This window comes from Gymnoscopelus braueri, assembly GCF_963280865.1.
Source record: "Gymnoscopelus braueri genome assembly, chromosome: 4".
Lineage (NCBI taxonomy): Eukaryota > Metazoa > Chordata > Actinopteri > Myctophiformes > Myctophidae > Gymnoscopelus > Gymnoscopelus braueri.
In genome coordinates, this window is record NC_137605.1 from 1,268,423 (window position 1) to 1,283,422 (window position 15,000).

The 15,000-nt window shown below is 41.5% G+C and overlaps 1 protein-coding gene and 1 pseudogene across 2 annotated transcripts in view; both read right to left on the reverse strand.

Moving 5' to 3' along the window:
- Positions 1 to 13,771, reverse strand: part of st14 (ST14 transmembrane serine protease matriptase) — a 56,832-nt gene extending 43,061 nt beyond the window's left edge. The window contains exon 1 of the mRNA XM_080427176.1: positions 13,475 to 13,771. Within this exon, the coding sequence (XP_080283302.1) occupies positions 13,475 to 13,564 (90 nt within the window). The 5' untranslated portion in view covers positions 13,565 to 13,771. The remainder of the gene's footprint in view (positions 1 to 13,474) is intronic.
- Positions 1 to 15,000, reverse strand: part of LOC308084327 (protein NLRC3-like) — a 297,537-nt pseudogene that overhangs the window by 166,877 nt on the left and 115,660 nt on the right. The gene's annotated exons all lie outside the window — the stretch shown is intronic.

The window sequence follows — 15,000 nt, forward strand, 5'->3', positions numbered from 1 at the left end:
AGTAGGGCACAGAGACAGGTCACAACAACCCTCCATACGTTACAGAGCAGGAAAACCTGTTGAGCGCGGCACAGATCCATGGGTGCCGCGCCCTGCGGGGGAGGGGCCCTGCGGGGGAGGGGCCACGCTAACAGCATGTCCTTTTCACACAGTAAGTACATTTATTTACTCAAGTACTGTACTCGAGTACAATTTGAGGTATTCTTTTTACCTTACTTGAGTATTTCCATTTATCAACTTCATATTTCTCTGAGGCAAATTAATTACTCTACTACAAATATTTGACAACTTAAGTAACAAGTTACTTTGCAGATGTAGATTATTATTACAAAACATACAGTCCATTAATAAAATATGACCCAGGTTATACATTGCCTATTCAAAAATAGCTAAATTAAGACAAGGGGGGGTGCAATTACAGCCGTCTTATTATTAATCTAGATTAATAATCATGATCACAGCTTTAAAGACAACAACCAGGATCGTCACATGATCTGGTCTCAACTTGGAGGAACAGATCATATATGACTACATTAGAGGATCAGCCAATCAGGTTAGACGGTTTGGGACAAAACAACAGAGACCAGGTTGATATGTTTAAGACAGACAGACAGACAGACAGACAGACAGACAGACAGACAGACAGACAGACAGACAGACAGACAGACAGACAGACAGACAGACAGACAGACAGACAGACAGACAGACACAGACAGACAGACAGACAGACGCCAATAGAGGAAGAATCAGGTTTGTCAACATGGGTATACGTCTAGAGACCCCTGGACGACCTCCACCTCTAAATGATTGAAAGTTAGAAACAAAAGACCCTTAAATACCCTTACAGGTCTGTAACTCTGAGAGTGTACAAATCAGCTAAGGGGTCCCTGCTTCATCTCTCTCTCAGCTAAGGGGTCCCTGCTTCATCTCTCTCAGCTAAGGGGTCCCTGCTTCATCTCTCTCTCAGCTAAGGGGTCCCTGCTTCATCTCTCTCTCAGCTAAGGGGTCCCTGCTTCATCTCTCTCAGCTAAGGGGTCCTTGACCTGAAAAACGTTGAAGACCCCTGGTCTATACCAAATCTCTCTGTAAAAGAAATTGATCTTGTAGATCTGCTGTTTTTCCGTGGGGTGAATGTTCCTCTCAGAATAGGTATTATTTATTATATTATATATATATATATATATATATATATATATATATATATATATATATATATATATATATATATATATATATATATATATATATATTAGTTAGTCAGAATAATGCTGGGGTTCAGGTGTAAAATACATGATGACTGTCTAGTTAGTAACCACGGTAACGCCCTCCACCCCCCCCCCCCCAGACCAGGCGAGGAGCGGACGCTGTGCGGACCCCCAACAAGGATGGAGGGGGGGGGGGGGGCAATTACAGCTGTCCAGCAGATAACTGAGCTAATTAAAATTCTACACACACACACACACACACACACACACACACACACACTAAAATAAACACCATGACATGGTCTCCGTCACTCTACGGCAGGGAGCATCAAAGATAGCTTTTTACACCCCCCCCCCCCAAAAAAAAACAATCATGATTATTAATCTAGATTAATAATCATGATCAGTTTTAAAGACAACAACCAGGATTGTCACATGATCTGGTCTCAACTTCTACAGCACAGCCACCAAGGTATGGAATAGTCTAACCCCATCCCTCATAAAATGCAGTTCGCTGGGCTCATTTAATTTCTGGAGGCCATAAGAGGAGGTAGTACCAGTTTCCCTGTAGACAGACGACCCCCCCTCCCCTTTTTTTGTATATAGTGGTTGCTACTATATATGTCTATGAAATTAATACCAAGGACCCCAACGGAAACAAGTCTGCAAGGACTTTTTTGGTCGGACCTTTTAGACAAAAGTATTATAAATGTAACTGTGTTGTTTTACATTCTTTTGCCTAATAAAAATGTCAATCAATCAATCAAAAACTTGGAGGAACAGATCATAAATGATTACAATAGAGGATCAGCCAATCAGGTTAGACGGTTTGGGGGAAAAAAAACAGAGACCAGGTTGATATGGTTTGGACAGACAGACAGACAGACAGACAGACAGACAGACAGACAGTCGCCAATAGAGGAAGAATCAGGTTTGTCAACATGGGTAGACGTCTAGAGACCCCTGGACGACCTCCACCTCTAAATGATTGAAAGTTAGAAACAAAAGACCCTTAAATACCCTTACAGGTCTGTAACTCTGAGAGTGTACACATGGAACCAAATGGACCCTTACAGGTCTGTAACTCTGAGAGTGTACACATGGAACCAAATGGACCCTTACAGGTCTGTAACTCTGAGAGTGTACACATGGAACCAAATGGACCCTTGCAGGTCTGTTTGATTGAATACTGTATTAGACAGAAATGCAAACAGCAAGAGTAAAGTCATACACTTGGTCTAAAATAATTTACACAAAAAAAAAGTCCTGGTGGACTTGTTTCCATTGAGGTCCTGTGTATTCAATTCATCAACATAACATAAAAAAATAACATAATAATTCAAAATAGTCACATATAAAACACTATATGTACAGAGACTCTGAGAGTGTAGAGATGGATCTAAATTGACCCTTTATGACGAGTCTGTTTAACTCTGAAGAGTTAAATGAACACTGAGGATTTGACAGTGTAATTGGAGGGGGGGGGTCCATTAGAGATAAGAACAGTGTCATATGGGGGTCCTTGAGGTCAAGGATTCACTTGGTGTAGAGCAGACAGTCTAACCAGTTTGTCAGGAGCTTGTGTGTGTACACACACACACACACACACACACACACACACACACACACACACACTTTTGTTTTTCAGTGGACGACACCAGCACACAGCTAAGTGCAAATCAGGAATAACTGTCTTTAAGCCATAACTAAATGTCCAACCCAACCGGAATCTTTTCCTAATTGTAAATCTCTTTATTCAACCATGAAACAACCATTTTGTACACACACACACACACACACACACACACACACCTTACTGACACGCTTCAATTCAAGCAGCTCTACAAGCATTCTGTACGTTGTTCCACATCTATCAACATGTAGGTGTTAAACGTGTGTCAGAGCCTCCAGCACATGCAGGCTGAACAGAGTCCTACTGTTTAAATGTCTGAACTGACACAAACTATGTGAGTCATCTGGATTATGATGCTTCTGTCTTTAATTACACCAGATAATTACACACACACACACACACACACACACACACACACACACACACACACACAAAAGACTGAGATAGAACTAGAAAAAGTGCTCCTCGGAGCACAGGTCTCCGCCAGGTCAGGTAGGTTATTGTGGGTCAGCAATGTTCGGAATTTGCCAATCAGGATGGAATATGAAAAATCGGACAGAACCATCTTGATCACTTGACTACAGAGATAATGGGTACCGATTTGCATGATGATTGGACAACATTTGTAGGAGTAATAAAAAAAGAAAAGTGTTGAACAAATCGGCCTCCTGGTGGCGCTATAATAGGGCAATGTTAAAGGGTGGCATTTGTTCTTCAACATAGTGCGAATGTGCATGCAAAGTGTCACCTCAATCGGACGCTGCGTTCATGATTTGTGGCATTTTGTTCAAAACAGGCCACTTCTGCAAACTTTAGATGTCAATGTTAGCCAATCAGGATGAAATATGAAAAATCTAAAAGTTCCATCTTGGAAAAAAAATTTTTTTCTTAAAAACGAGTTAACTCGATCTAGGCAATCAATGTGTTAATATTAAAAAATGTGTTTTACATAAGTCGGCCTTCCTGGTGGATGGAATATGGGAAATCGGACAGATCCGTGTTGATCACATGACTATAGAGATACTGTGTACCGATTTGCATGACGTTTGGATAAAATCTGTAGGAGTAATTTAAAAAAAATTGGTTTGCACAAATCGGCCTCCAGGTGGCGCTATAACAGGCCCATGTGAAAAAGGTTCTGAATTGGCATCCAGGGAGTGTGTGTGCACAGTTTCGCAGCGACCGGGCCAACGGTGCCAGAGATTAGGTGGTAACACACAGACAGGACACACGGACGGACGGACGGACGGACAGGGGCGAAAACATACTCTCTCGCCATGCCTTTCGGCCTGGCGGAGACAATGACAGACAGAGAGAGAGAGATGGAAGTTAGAGACCAAATTCAATCCAAATCTAAAGTGTTAAATCAACACATTATCTCAAGACACTTTCCATACAGAACACAGACCCCACATCGTCCCATCCTGATCAACGAAAGACTCCCCATCAACCCATTCAATCCGGTAACACACCTCTGTAACCACTTTAAAGCTCATAGTGCGGCCACGCTATGAGCTTGTAGATCTGCTATTATTGAAAAATCTTGAAAATGTGTGCAAATCTTTGATTATATATATTTTTTAAATCTTTGCTTCTGGGGGTCCCTGGAACGACATATTTTGAGATGCCGGTCTGCGGCCAAATACATAATTTTAAATAATAACTTTGGGGGTCCTCGACATGAAACAGTTGAGAACCACTGATATTATAGAAGCATAAGTCTTTAAAAAAACTGTTAGGATTTAGAAGACATTTGTAGAATCCTCCAGTAGCAAACATTTGATTTAAAAATGTTCGCTTTAATAGATATATATTCAAAGATTTGCACAAATTATCACTATTTAAAAAAAAATAGCAGTTAATTGTCAAGTAAAATGTCATGATCGTGACAAGTTCTGTCAACCCTGTCACCCTGTCAACCAACACAAGCCCTCCTCTCACAGTCACTGATCTCAGTGTGTTTGTAGCTACAACCCCCCCCTTCATATTATTCACGTTAATAGAGTTTTATACACTCTGTATTTATGTATTTATACAATTTAATAGTTGTACAGAGCTGGAAGCGGGCTGAGAGGTTGTTGTAAACGTGAAGACGATCTGTCTGGCTGTCTGGACTGAAGGCAATAATAACAACCCTCGAAGAGACGGGATGCATTTCCTTTCTACATGACCTCTATGTGACCTCTGAACAGAGTGAGTCTGTACAGAAACACTGTTTCAGGAGGAAACATTGTGTCCAAATGTGTTACTTTACAGGGAATGGAAAAAATAAGCTGTTCCACTGGATCCAGTGTAAACTGTAAGCTCGTTAATACTTTTAATTGGTTACACATTTATAACACACACACACACACACACACACACACACTTAACCACTTTCACATTCAACATTTAAAAGAAAACGTAGTGAAAATAGTAGATCTACAAGCTCACAACACATTGCGATGCAACACATTGTGAGCTTGTAGATCGGTTATTTTCTATACTTTTTGAGTGCCACTCTTGCACTACGAAGTAGAGTAGACCATTCATTTATGATCTTTATGTCCAAAACGGTTACGTTTCATGATCAAAAATAGCAAAAGCAGCAGATCTACAAGTTTCGAGCTTGTGAATCTGCTCATTTGTGATGCTTTTGTGTGACTCTGTAGTGACTGATCATCAAGTAGGACGAATTTACGATACGAATTTACGAAAAAACAGAAACAGTTGAGATAAGAGGTTTGTGTCTGACATGTGATCATAACACACAGCACTGTGCTGGGTGATAGACATGTGATCATAACACACAGCACTGTGCTGGGTGATAGACATGTGATCATAACACACAGCACTGTGCTGGGTGATAGACAGTCATTCAGATGAACAATAACAACATGAAGACATTTAGAGAAACACAAACTATATGATTACATCATGTTAAACACACTTCAGATCTCTGTTCTCTGATTGGATGACAATATAAGCTTAGTTCAGCTGTCATCTGTGTGTGTGTGTGTGTGTGTGTGTGTGTGTGTGTGTGTGTGTGTGTGTGTGTGTGTGTGTGTGTGTGTGTGTGTGTGTGTGTGTGACAAAGTGTGGTTAATCCTCTCCGCCCTGCTTGAGTTTCAGTCAACCTGCAGGTGTGTGTACTGTGTGTACTGTGTGTACTGTGTGTACTGTGTGTAGTGTGTGTTCTCTCCTGCAGTGATAGACGTGTCTCTGCTCATTCCATCAGGAGCTCCAGGTGAGACGGGGACACAGTGGGAGGGGCTTACTGACTACTAACACTGCCTCCCCCCCCTCCCCCCCCTAAAGTATTTCAAGTCCATTTCATTGTAGTGCCATCACACACACACGGGGGGGGGGGGTGGGGGGGGTGGTTACTTGCTCAAGGACACTTCGACTCTAACCCAAGGGGGAGCCAGCCAGGGATCGAACCAGTGACCTTCCGTTTCCTGAGCCCCTGACCTCTATCCATCACATTACTGACCCCATCCATTACACTTTATCTATAGAGAACATTTAAAAACCAGAGTGCTGAACACTCAGTAACACATATTATATACTATAAATACTAAGAGTAAAACAACACATAATAAACAGAGATAAACACACAGACAGGCGCACAAAACGGTCAGATGCAAGCGCAAAATGTGCGGAAGTGTTGCAATATCAGATTTGACCACCAGGCTTGGCCGCTTCACTGTGCCATGGTGGTTCTGGGGGCTTCACTGTTCTACCGTGGTTCTGGGGGCTTCACTGTTCTACCGTGGTTCTGGGGGCTTCACTGTGCCATGGTGGTTCTGGGGGCTTCACTGTTCTACCGTGGTTCTGGGGGCTTCACTGTTCTACCGTGGTTCTGGGGGCTTCACTGTGCCATGGTGGTTCTGGGGGCTTCACTGTTCTACCGTGGTTCTGGGGGCTTCACTGTTCTACCGTGGTTCTGGGGGCTTCACTGTTCTACCGTGGTTCTGGGGGCTTCACTGTGCCATGGTGGTTCTGGGGGCTTCACTGTCATGGTGGTTCTGGGGGCTTCACTGTGTCATGGTGGTTCTGGGGGCTTGTCTGAACCAGCAGAACAGAAGAGCAGGAAGGACCAGCAGACATAAAACCTCCTCAGCCTCACAGAGAAGACTTTAACTACCAAAGCACTGACTGTGCTCTTCTGCTGCAGCCTGAGGTCACTTAAAGGGATAGTTCACCCCAAAAAATGACTTTTCTGTCTATTGATCAGTCACTCCATGGAGACTTGAATTCATGGATATTGTTTAGTTTTTCTCTCATTCCTAAGACAATAACTTGATGACCGGCAGCGGTTCCGGTAGGAGAGACAAAGAGTCTCCTTTGTGTCTCCTACCGGAACCTCTGCCTACAACGTCTCTTTTCATGTTTCTCTGCTTTCATGTCACTGTTCTATTCAGACCACTACAATGCAATACCTGTGGCCTCCAGCAGAGTGTGCTTTTTCTCCATAAAGGGAGACGCTGTGATGCTTTGAGGAAGTTTGTTATATTTAGCTTGTGGAGGGGGGAGGGGCGGGCAAGGAGAGAGAGAGAGAGGGGGGTGGGGGGGGGGAGGAGAGAGAGAGGGGGGGGGGGGTTGGGCGGGACAGGAGCCATGCTGGAGGCCCTGTCAGCAGAAATACTTTAAATGTTTGCTGCAGGGCGTCTCAACTTAGTCTGCATGGAGTCACAGTTCACACAACAACCCCCGTTGTGTTGTGTTGTGTTGTGTTGTGTTGTGTTGTGTTGTGTTGTGCTGTGCTCAGGGACATGTAGGCCTGTTACAATTACAATTATAACATAATCACCAACGTTTTTCAAGCCAAGGAGCCCTTAGCTAAGAGAGAGATGAAGCAGGGACCCCCCCCCCCCCCCCCACCACCCACTACATTGTTTAAGATTGTGTGGCAGATTAAACTTTCATAATGGTTTAATAATGGTTTCATAATGGTTTCATAATGGTTTCATGTTGAAAAATGTGCATTTATATATTTTCAAACATTTTCCAAAAATAGTGGAAATAGCAGATCTACAAGATCAAAACGCGTCGTGTTTTGAAAGTATAACGTTATTAAATATAAACTGCTCAAAATAAGTTTGGTCGATTGTATCTCGCCTTTAATAATTCGGAATTGTGTTTTATATCTTTTTTATCATTGATTAGTCACCTTTACAGCGAGGTACAGCTTGTAAGGATTGGGCATTCGTGGAATGAGCAACACAGCTAAACGTGTGGGTAGCGCCTCCAAAAAATGTGCCAAAATCACCCAATATGCTTCTGTTGGTAATCACTCTTGTTTTGAGCGACCTGCCAGTATACACCTGCTGAGAGGTGTGTGTTAGTAGTCACAGGTGTGTGACTGACTCACAGGTGTGTGACTGACACCTGAACATGGGTTCTGCAACTTTGTTGAGTTTGTGTTGATGCTCCAAGCAGCAACACTGCCCCCATGGAAAGATACCACGTTTGTCCCTTCAGGATAAGGCCTGTGTTTAGGGCAAGTGAAGCTGGTGTTCCGTTATGCAGCAGAGTGACAGTATTGTTTTGTGTCAGCCCTGGTACCATTTACTAACTTAGGAACAAGTTCTGTGAGACTGATGAAGTCAACAAGGAAGACAACAACCCAAGACCCCTTAATTCACTGAGGAACCATAGATTTACATGCAAGATTTGCACAACGGTACCAAAGACAGATGTCAAAGTTGCAGGGCCCATGCTCAGGTGACACACCTGTGACTGACACACACCTGTGACTGACACACACCTGTGACTGACACATACCTGTGACTGACACATACCTGTGACTGACACACACCTGCCTGCAAATGGTACCAGGGCTGACATCAAATAATGTGTAATCTGCATAACGGAACACAAGTTTCACTTGCCCTATTGCACAGGCCTTATCCTGAAGGGGCAAACATGGCATCTTTCCATGGGGGCAGTGTTACTGCTTGGAGCATCAACACAAACAAAGTTGCAGAACCCATGTTCAGGTGCCAGTCACTCACCTGTGACTACTAACACACACCTCTCAGCAGGTGTATACTGGCAGGTCGCTCAAAACAAGAGCGATTACCAACAGAAGCATAATGGGTGATTTTGGCAATTTTTTTGGAGGCGCTACCCACACGTTTAGCTGTGTTGCTCACGAATGCCCGATCTACAAGCTTGTAGATCTGCTATTTTCACTACCTGAAATGTTTTTAATAATGATAAAAAAGTAACTACCAACCAATGACAGAGAACTACCAACGGACGGCGGCCTATGCAAATTATTTGTCATAATATCTGCACTGTGCAACTTTTCTTTACCAAGCCTATAAAAGCCACACAGAAATGTTATTTTGATTCATAATGTTACATAACATTCAACATCAAAAACACAATTAAATCAGTTCAATACGTTTACCCTACATTTTACTCACACTGACTTCAGAGGAGCAGAGAATAATGAACACAAACCCTATAGAATAATGAAGCCACATTAATGAACCACACAAAGCCTATAGAATAATGAAGCCACATTAATGAACCACACAAACCCTATAGAATAATGAAGCCACATTAATGAACCACACAAACCCTATAGAATAATGAAGCCACATTAATGAACCACACAAACCCTATAGAATAATGAAGCCACATTAATGAACCACACAAACCCTATAGAATAATGAAGCCACATTAATGAACCACACAAACCCTACAGCCTCCCTGTTCATCTGGAGGTGAACATTAAGGCACAAATAGACAATACTGTATTTACACAACGCGTCACAACGCGTCATGTTGTAAGGTGGAAACAGGAGGGGGCCTAGCATTCTGCCCTGTGTAAATTATGTCTGTCTGTCTGTCTGTCTCCAGAATGAGGAACATGTTTAACCACTTTTAACTGTATTTTATACCTGAGACCAGAATACTTTGACTCTGGGACATTCCCAGAACATGTGCATATTCCAGAGTATATGTGCATAATATGTGCCCACGGTTTTCAAAGAACATGAAGTGTATGATACAAATTGGGTCTCAGACCATACTATAACGCAAGCACACACACACACACACACACACACACACACACACACACACACACACACACACACACACACACACACACACACACACACACACACACACACACACACACACACACACACACACACACACACACACACACACACACACACACACACACACACACACACACACACACGGTCTCAGAGCAACAGTGTCAACTAACTGACTGGAAATGGATTTGTTCTGAACCCAAAGCTAACATGAATAATGTTGGTCCTTTTGGTTCCTGATTAATGTTGGCTCTACTGCAAGAGCCTCATTATGCTGTCTGTCTGTCTGTCTGTCTGTCTGTGTGTACCTGTCACCAGGCTGTCCTGACAACACAGGATCATCTTTCTGTATGTTATTAAACATATTTTACATACAGTACATAAAGATGATCCTAAAGCTGTAAATGTAACGCTCTGCTGCTGCCAGAGGCGGCGCTATAGAGGGATTTGCGGGGTGCTTGAGCACCCTCCAAGAAGGCAGCACCCCCCCCCCCAACTTGTAGACTACAGTACAGCATGTCTATGTATGTATGTATGTATGTATGTATGTATGCATGCATGCATGTATGTTTATGTATCTTTTCAGGATTGAAAAAATAATAATAATTGAGCTTGTAGATCAGCTATTTCCACTATCAATGTTTTTGTTTTTTTAAGTATAAAGTTATTAAATATGTAAGGGTTATTTGTCATATCTGTCCTGTGCATCTTGTGTTTACAAAGCCTATAAAAACCAAACAGAAATGTCATTATTATTCATAATGTTCCATAATGTTCAAGGACAGAAACACATTTAAATCAGAGTCATGACAGTCTTTAGTGAGAATAAAGTTATTTACACTGTAAAGCTGTCATGTGACAATAAAGTTATTTACACTGTAAAGCTGTCATGTGACAATAAAGTTATTTACACTGTAAAGCTGTCATGTGACAATAAAGATGTGATTGTGATTTGGCCAATGGACCATACGACTACCAGTGGTTCTCAAAGTGGGGTCCGGGACCCCCAGGGGTCCTTGGAGGGGTACCAGGGGGTCCCCAGCAAAATTAGTTAATATAGAGTCACAATCATTTTAACCATATTTTATACTTTGGGCTATTCAAAAATAGCAGATCTACAAGCTCATAGCGCGGCACAGAGTGACGTGCTATGGGCTTGTAGATCTGCTATTTTTTCTAAATACCTGGCACAAAGTATTTTTGAGATGGGGGGGGGGGGGGGGTCCCCAGCCAAATACATGTCATTTTGGGGGTCCTTGACACAAAGAAGTTGGAGAACCACTACATGACCTACCAGTGGTTCTCCAACCTTTTAGCTCAAGATCCAGAAGAGAAATGAGGCGGCGTCAGGTTTTATAATGTTCTAAATGTGCTAAAACAATAACTGTGAGAGCTGTGTCACTGTACAATGCAAGTCTATGAGGATGAATATTTAAATATTCAATTTATAATCAACACAACAGATCAACTATTGAAGATATTTCATTCATATCTGTGTACTAGTTACATCAAAGCAAGACAACCCACACCTCTAGCAACATGCACTATATCAGGGTTGTTTAACTGATTGTGAACCAGGGACCACCACCCTGATTAAGAATCAACCTGGGGACCACTGTTGTGTTGTGTGAGATTAGAGCTAAGACTAGTGCTTTGCTAACGCTTGCTACTGTATGCATGCATTCCATGATACATCCCACTGTTTCTCAACCAGTGGTCCATGGACTACACAGACACATGCAATCATATGGACACATTTCCTAATAATGATGACTCCATCAGGCCATCCGGTCCACTTCCCCTTCATTAGATTCTAACTCCCTTTTCTGTGGAATGTCTTGACCTCCGACTTCTCAGAAACTGACAACATTGACAAGAAGAAAAAAACATATTGCAACATGGTCAGGGACCACATGCAATACCTTCAGGGGCCACAAGTGGTCGAAAACCCCTGCTCTATAGACCCTTTAACAGACGACATCACACTGATAAGAACCAGTATGCGTGCAACCAGTATGCGTGCAACCAGTATGCGCGCAATGAACCCCATTCTGTCAGGTCTCGCTAGGACGCGCCTCACTAGCCAACACACAAGAGGGGGTTAGAGGTTAGAGGGGGGTGGGGTTAGAGGTTAGAGGAGGGTGGGGTGTGCTGAAAGCAGCGCACCCCAAAACAACAGGTTGAGAATTGATTGCGTGAAACAATCACCTGTGCATCCAGTCTCAATGTTAGTAAACAAATAATTGGTCTATATGATTAACTCTGAGAGTGTACACATGGAACCAAATGGACCCTTACAGGTCTGTAACTCTGAGAGTGTACACATGGAACCAAATGGACCTGTGAGGGTCCATTTGGTTCCATGTGACAGAGTTACAAAGGGATAAAACAAGGATTAAGGATTGTGATTTAACTCTGAGCAGGTATCCTACAAAATGAACCAAATGGACCCTTGTTGTCAGCTTTTAGGTTAGTTGCGCGCCTATTCTCGGCGCGCAACACCGTCACTCGTCCGTCATGGCTGAACTCCAACCTGGTGTTTGCACTTTCTCTATTTACAACCCGTACATCTACATAAACGTTCACATTTAAAATATAAAGTGCTAACCTCATGGCCACGGATGTTATAATTATGTACGTGACCTCAGATGTACCCGTATCTTCCGTATTGTTCCATAAAAAGCATTTTAATCCGATCGGTGGCCATTTCTTTGAACTGTTCTCCATATGCTTTCAACTACGCGACCCTATCGGTTGGTAGGTGTATTGCACTCCTCTGATACATTATAACTCTGAGAAAATGGCCACCAATCGGATTAAAATGCTTTTTATTTAACAATATGGAAGATACGGGTACTTCTGAGAACCCGTAAATAATTATAACATCCGTGGCCATAGGGTAAGCACTTTATATGTGAAATAAGAACCTTTATGTAGAGGTAAGGACAATAAATGGAGAAAGTGTAAAAACCAGGTTGAAGTTTCGTCATGACTGACAGTCCTGATAATGTCAACCAGCACGGGCGTTCTGAACCGAAACCAGCAGCTTTCTGTGCGGAACTGATGAATACACAATATATATATATATATATATATATATATATATATATATATATATATATATATATATATATATATTATATAATATATATAATATATATATATATATATATATATATATATATATATATATATATATATATATACACACAATATAATAACTGACATGATGCTGTCTCACTGTTAGTCAGACAGACAGATAGTTGTCAGTGTGTTTGTTCACAGACCTTTAACTTTATGTAATGAATGAATGAATGACAACTGGTTTAGCATTAAACCAGAGACAGCAACGCCTTCATGAGCAAAACAACTAACCCCTCTCTCTCTCTCTCTCTCTCTCTCTCTCTCTCTCTCTCTCTTCTCTCTCTCTCTCTCTCTCTCTCTCTCTCTCATCTCTCTCTCTCTCTCTCTCTCTCTCTCTCTCTCCTCTCTCTCTCTCTCTCTCTCTCTTCTCTCTCTCTCTCATCTCTCTCTCTCTCTCTCTCTCTCTCATAAAACAGTTAAATGATAAACACACTTACATTATCCATGTGTATATTTGACACAGTATTGACTCCAGCAGAGCTCCAGGCTGATTCAGGTGAATGGATTCCTCTCTCTCTCTCTCTCATCTCTCTCTCTCTCTCTCCTGGTTTAGTGCAGCAGAGCAACACTCTCCTCTAAACAATAACTAATAATTCTCCTCAATAAACAACGTTTATCCTCCTCCTCGTTGTTAAAACTCACTGACGGTGTTTTATCTCCGTGGTTTGTTTAAAATGAATCTGGACAAACACACAAACTAAACTACACACCACACACACACACAACTTCCTGACTGTGTGACACTCCTGCACAGGCCACGCCCTCTTACCTGCCGGGCCATGACGTCATAGCCCACGCCCTCTTACCTGCTGGAGTCAAGTTACATGTTGTTACATGTTGTTTCTATTTATTGCAATATTTATACAACAACACATTTTAGATGTATTTGGCTATTCAAAAATAGCAGATCTACAAGCTCATAGCGCGGCACAGAGATCTGCTATCTTTGATAAATTCTGAAAATGTGTGCAAGTCTTTTAATATATATATATATTTTAAAGCGAACATTTGTAACTCAAATCTTTGCTTCTGGGGGTCCCTGGAACAAAATATTTTGAGATGGGGGTCCGCGGCCACATACATATCATTTTGGGGGTCCTTGACAATACATATTTGAGCAGCACTGATATTATAGCAACATAGGTTTTTTTCAGAAAACTGGATTTAGAAGAGATTTGTAGAATCAGCTTCAGGTCTAAACAGGTTCAGGCATCAAAACAGAGCCCAATAAACCTTTTAAAAATGATATTTGAAAAAAGAATAAAAATACGACTTACAGTGTAAAAGAAAAAGAGTCACCCTTCTTTCTATATAATAAATGGAGTATATTTACACATGCTTTCCCAAACTGGAAACACAATAATAACCATAATAAAGACAATGGAAAACGATGAATCGGAAATAAAAATGATTTATGTTTTATTATTCAAACTGGTTTCACAACATGTCTGCATGTATGTACAATACATGCAGCAAAATATTTAGTTTATATATATTTAGTATATAGTTCTGATCCTTTATGTCAACCCAGCTTCATTAAACATGCTGGGTTGTATTTTTCAACCCAATGCCAGCAGATGTCAGCCTTTACCAAGGCAGACCTACTCTGTTACAAGTAAAAGTCTGGAATTCAAAATTTACTTGAGTAACTAAAAGTACAAAAGTATTAGTATGAATATGTAATTAAATTAGCAAAAGTAAAAGTACTAAAATGTTTGAAGATAGCAGATCTACAAGCTCACAACGTGTCGTTATGTGACGCGTTGTGAGCTTGTAGAGCTGCTATTTATCAATAGCCTATGTATAAACTAGTAACTACAGTTTTTAAATAATTGTAGTGGAGTAAAAGTACAATATTTGTCTCTAGATGTAGTGGAGTAGAAGTAAAGTATTGACAAATTGGGAATACTCCAGTAAAGTAAAAGTACCTCAGTCAAAATTGTACTTAAGTACAGTACTTGAG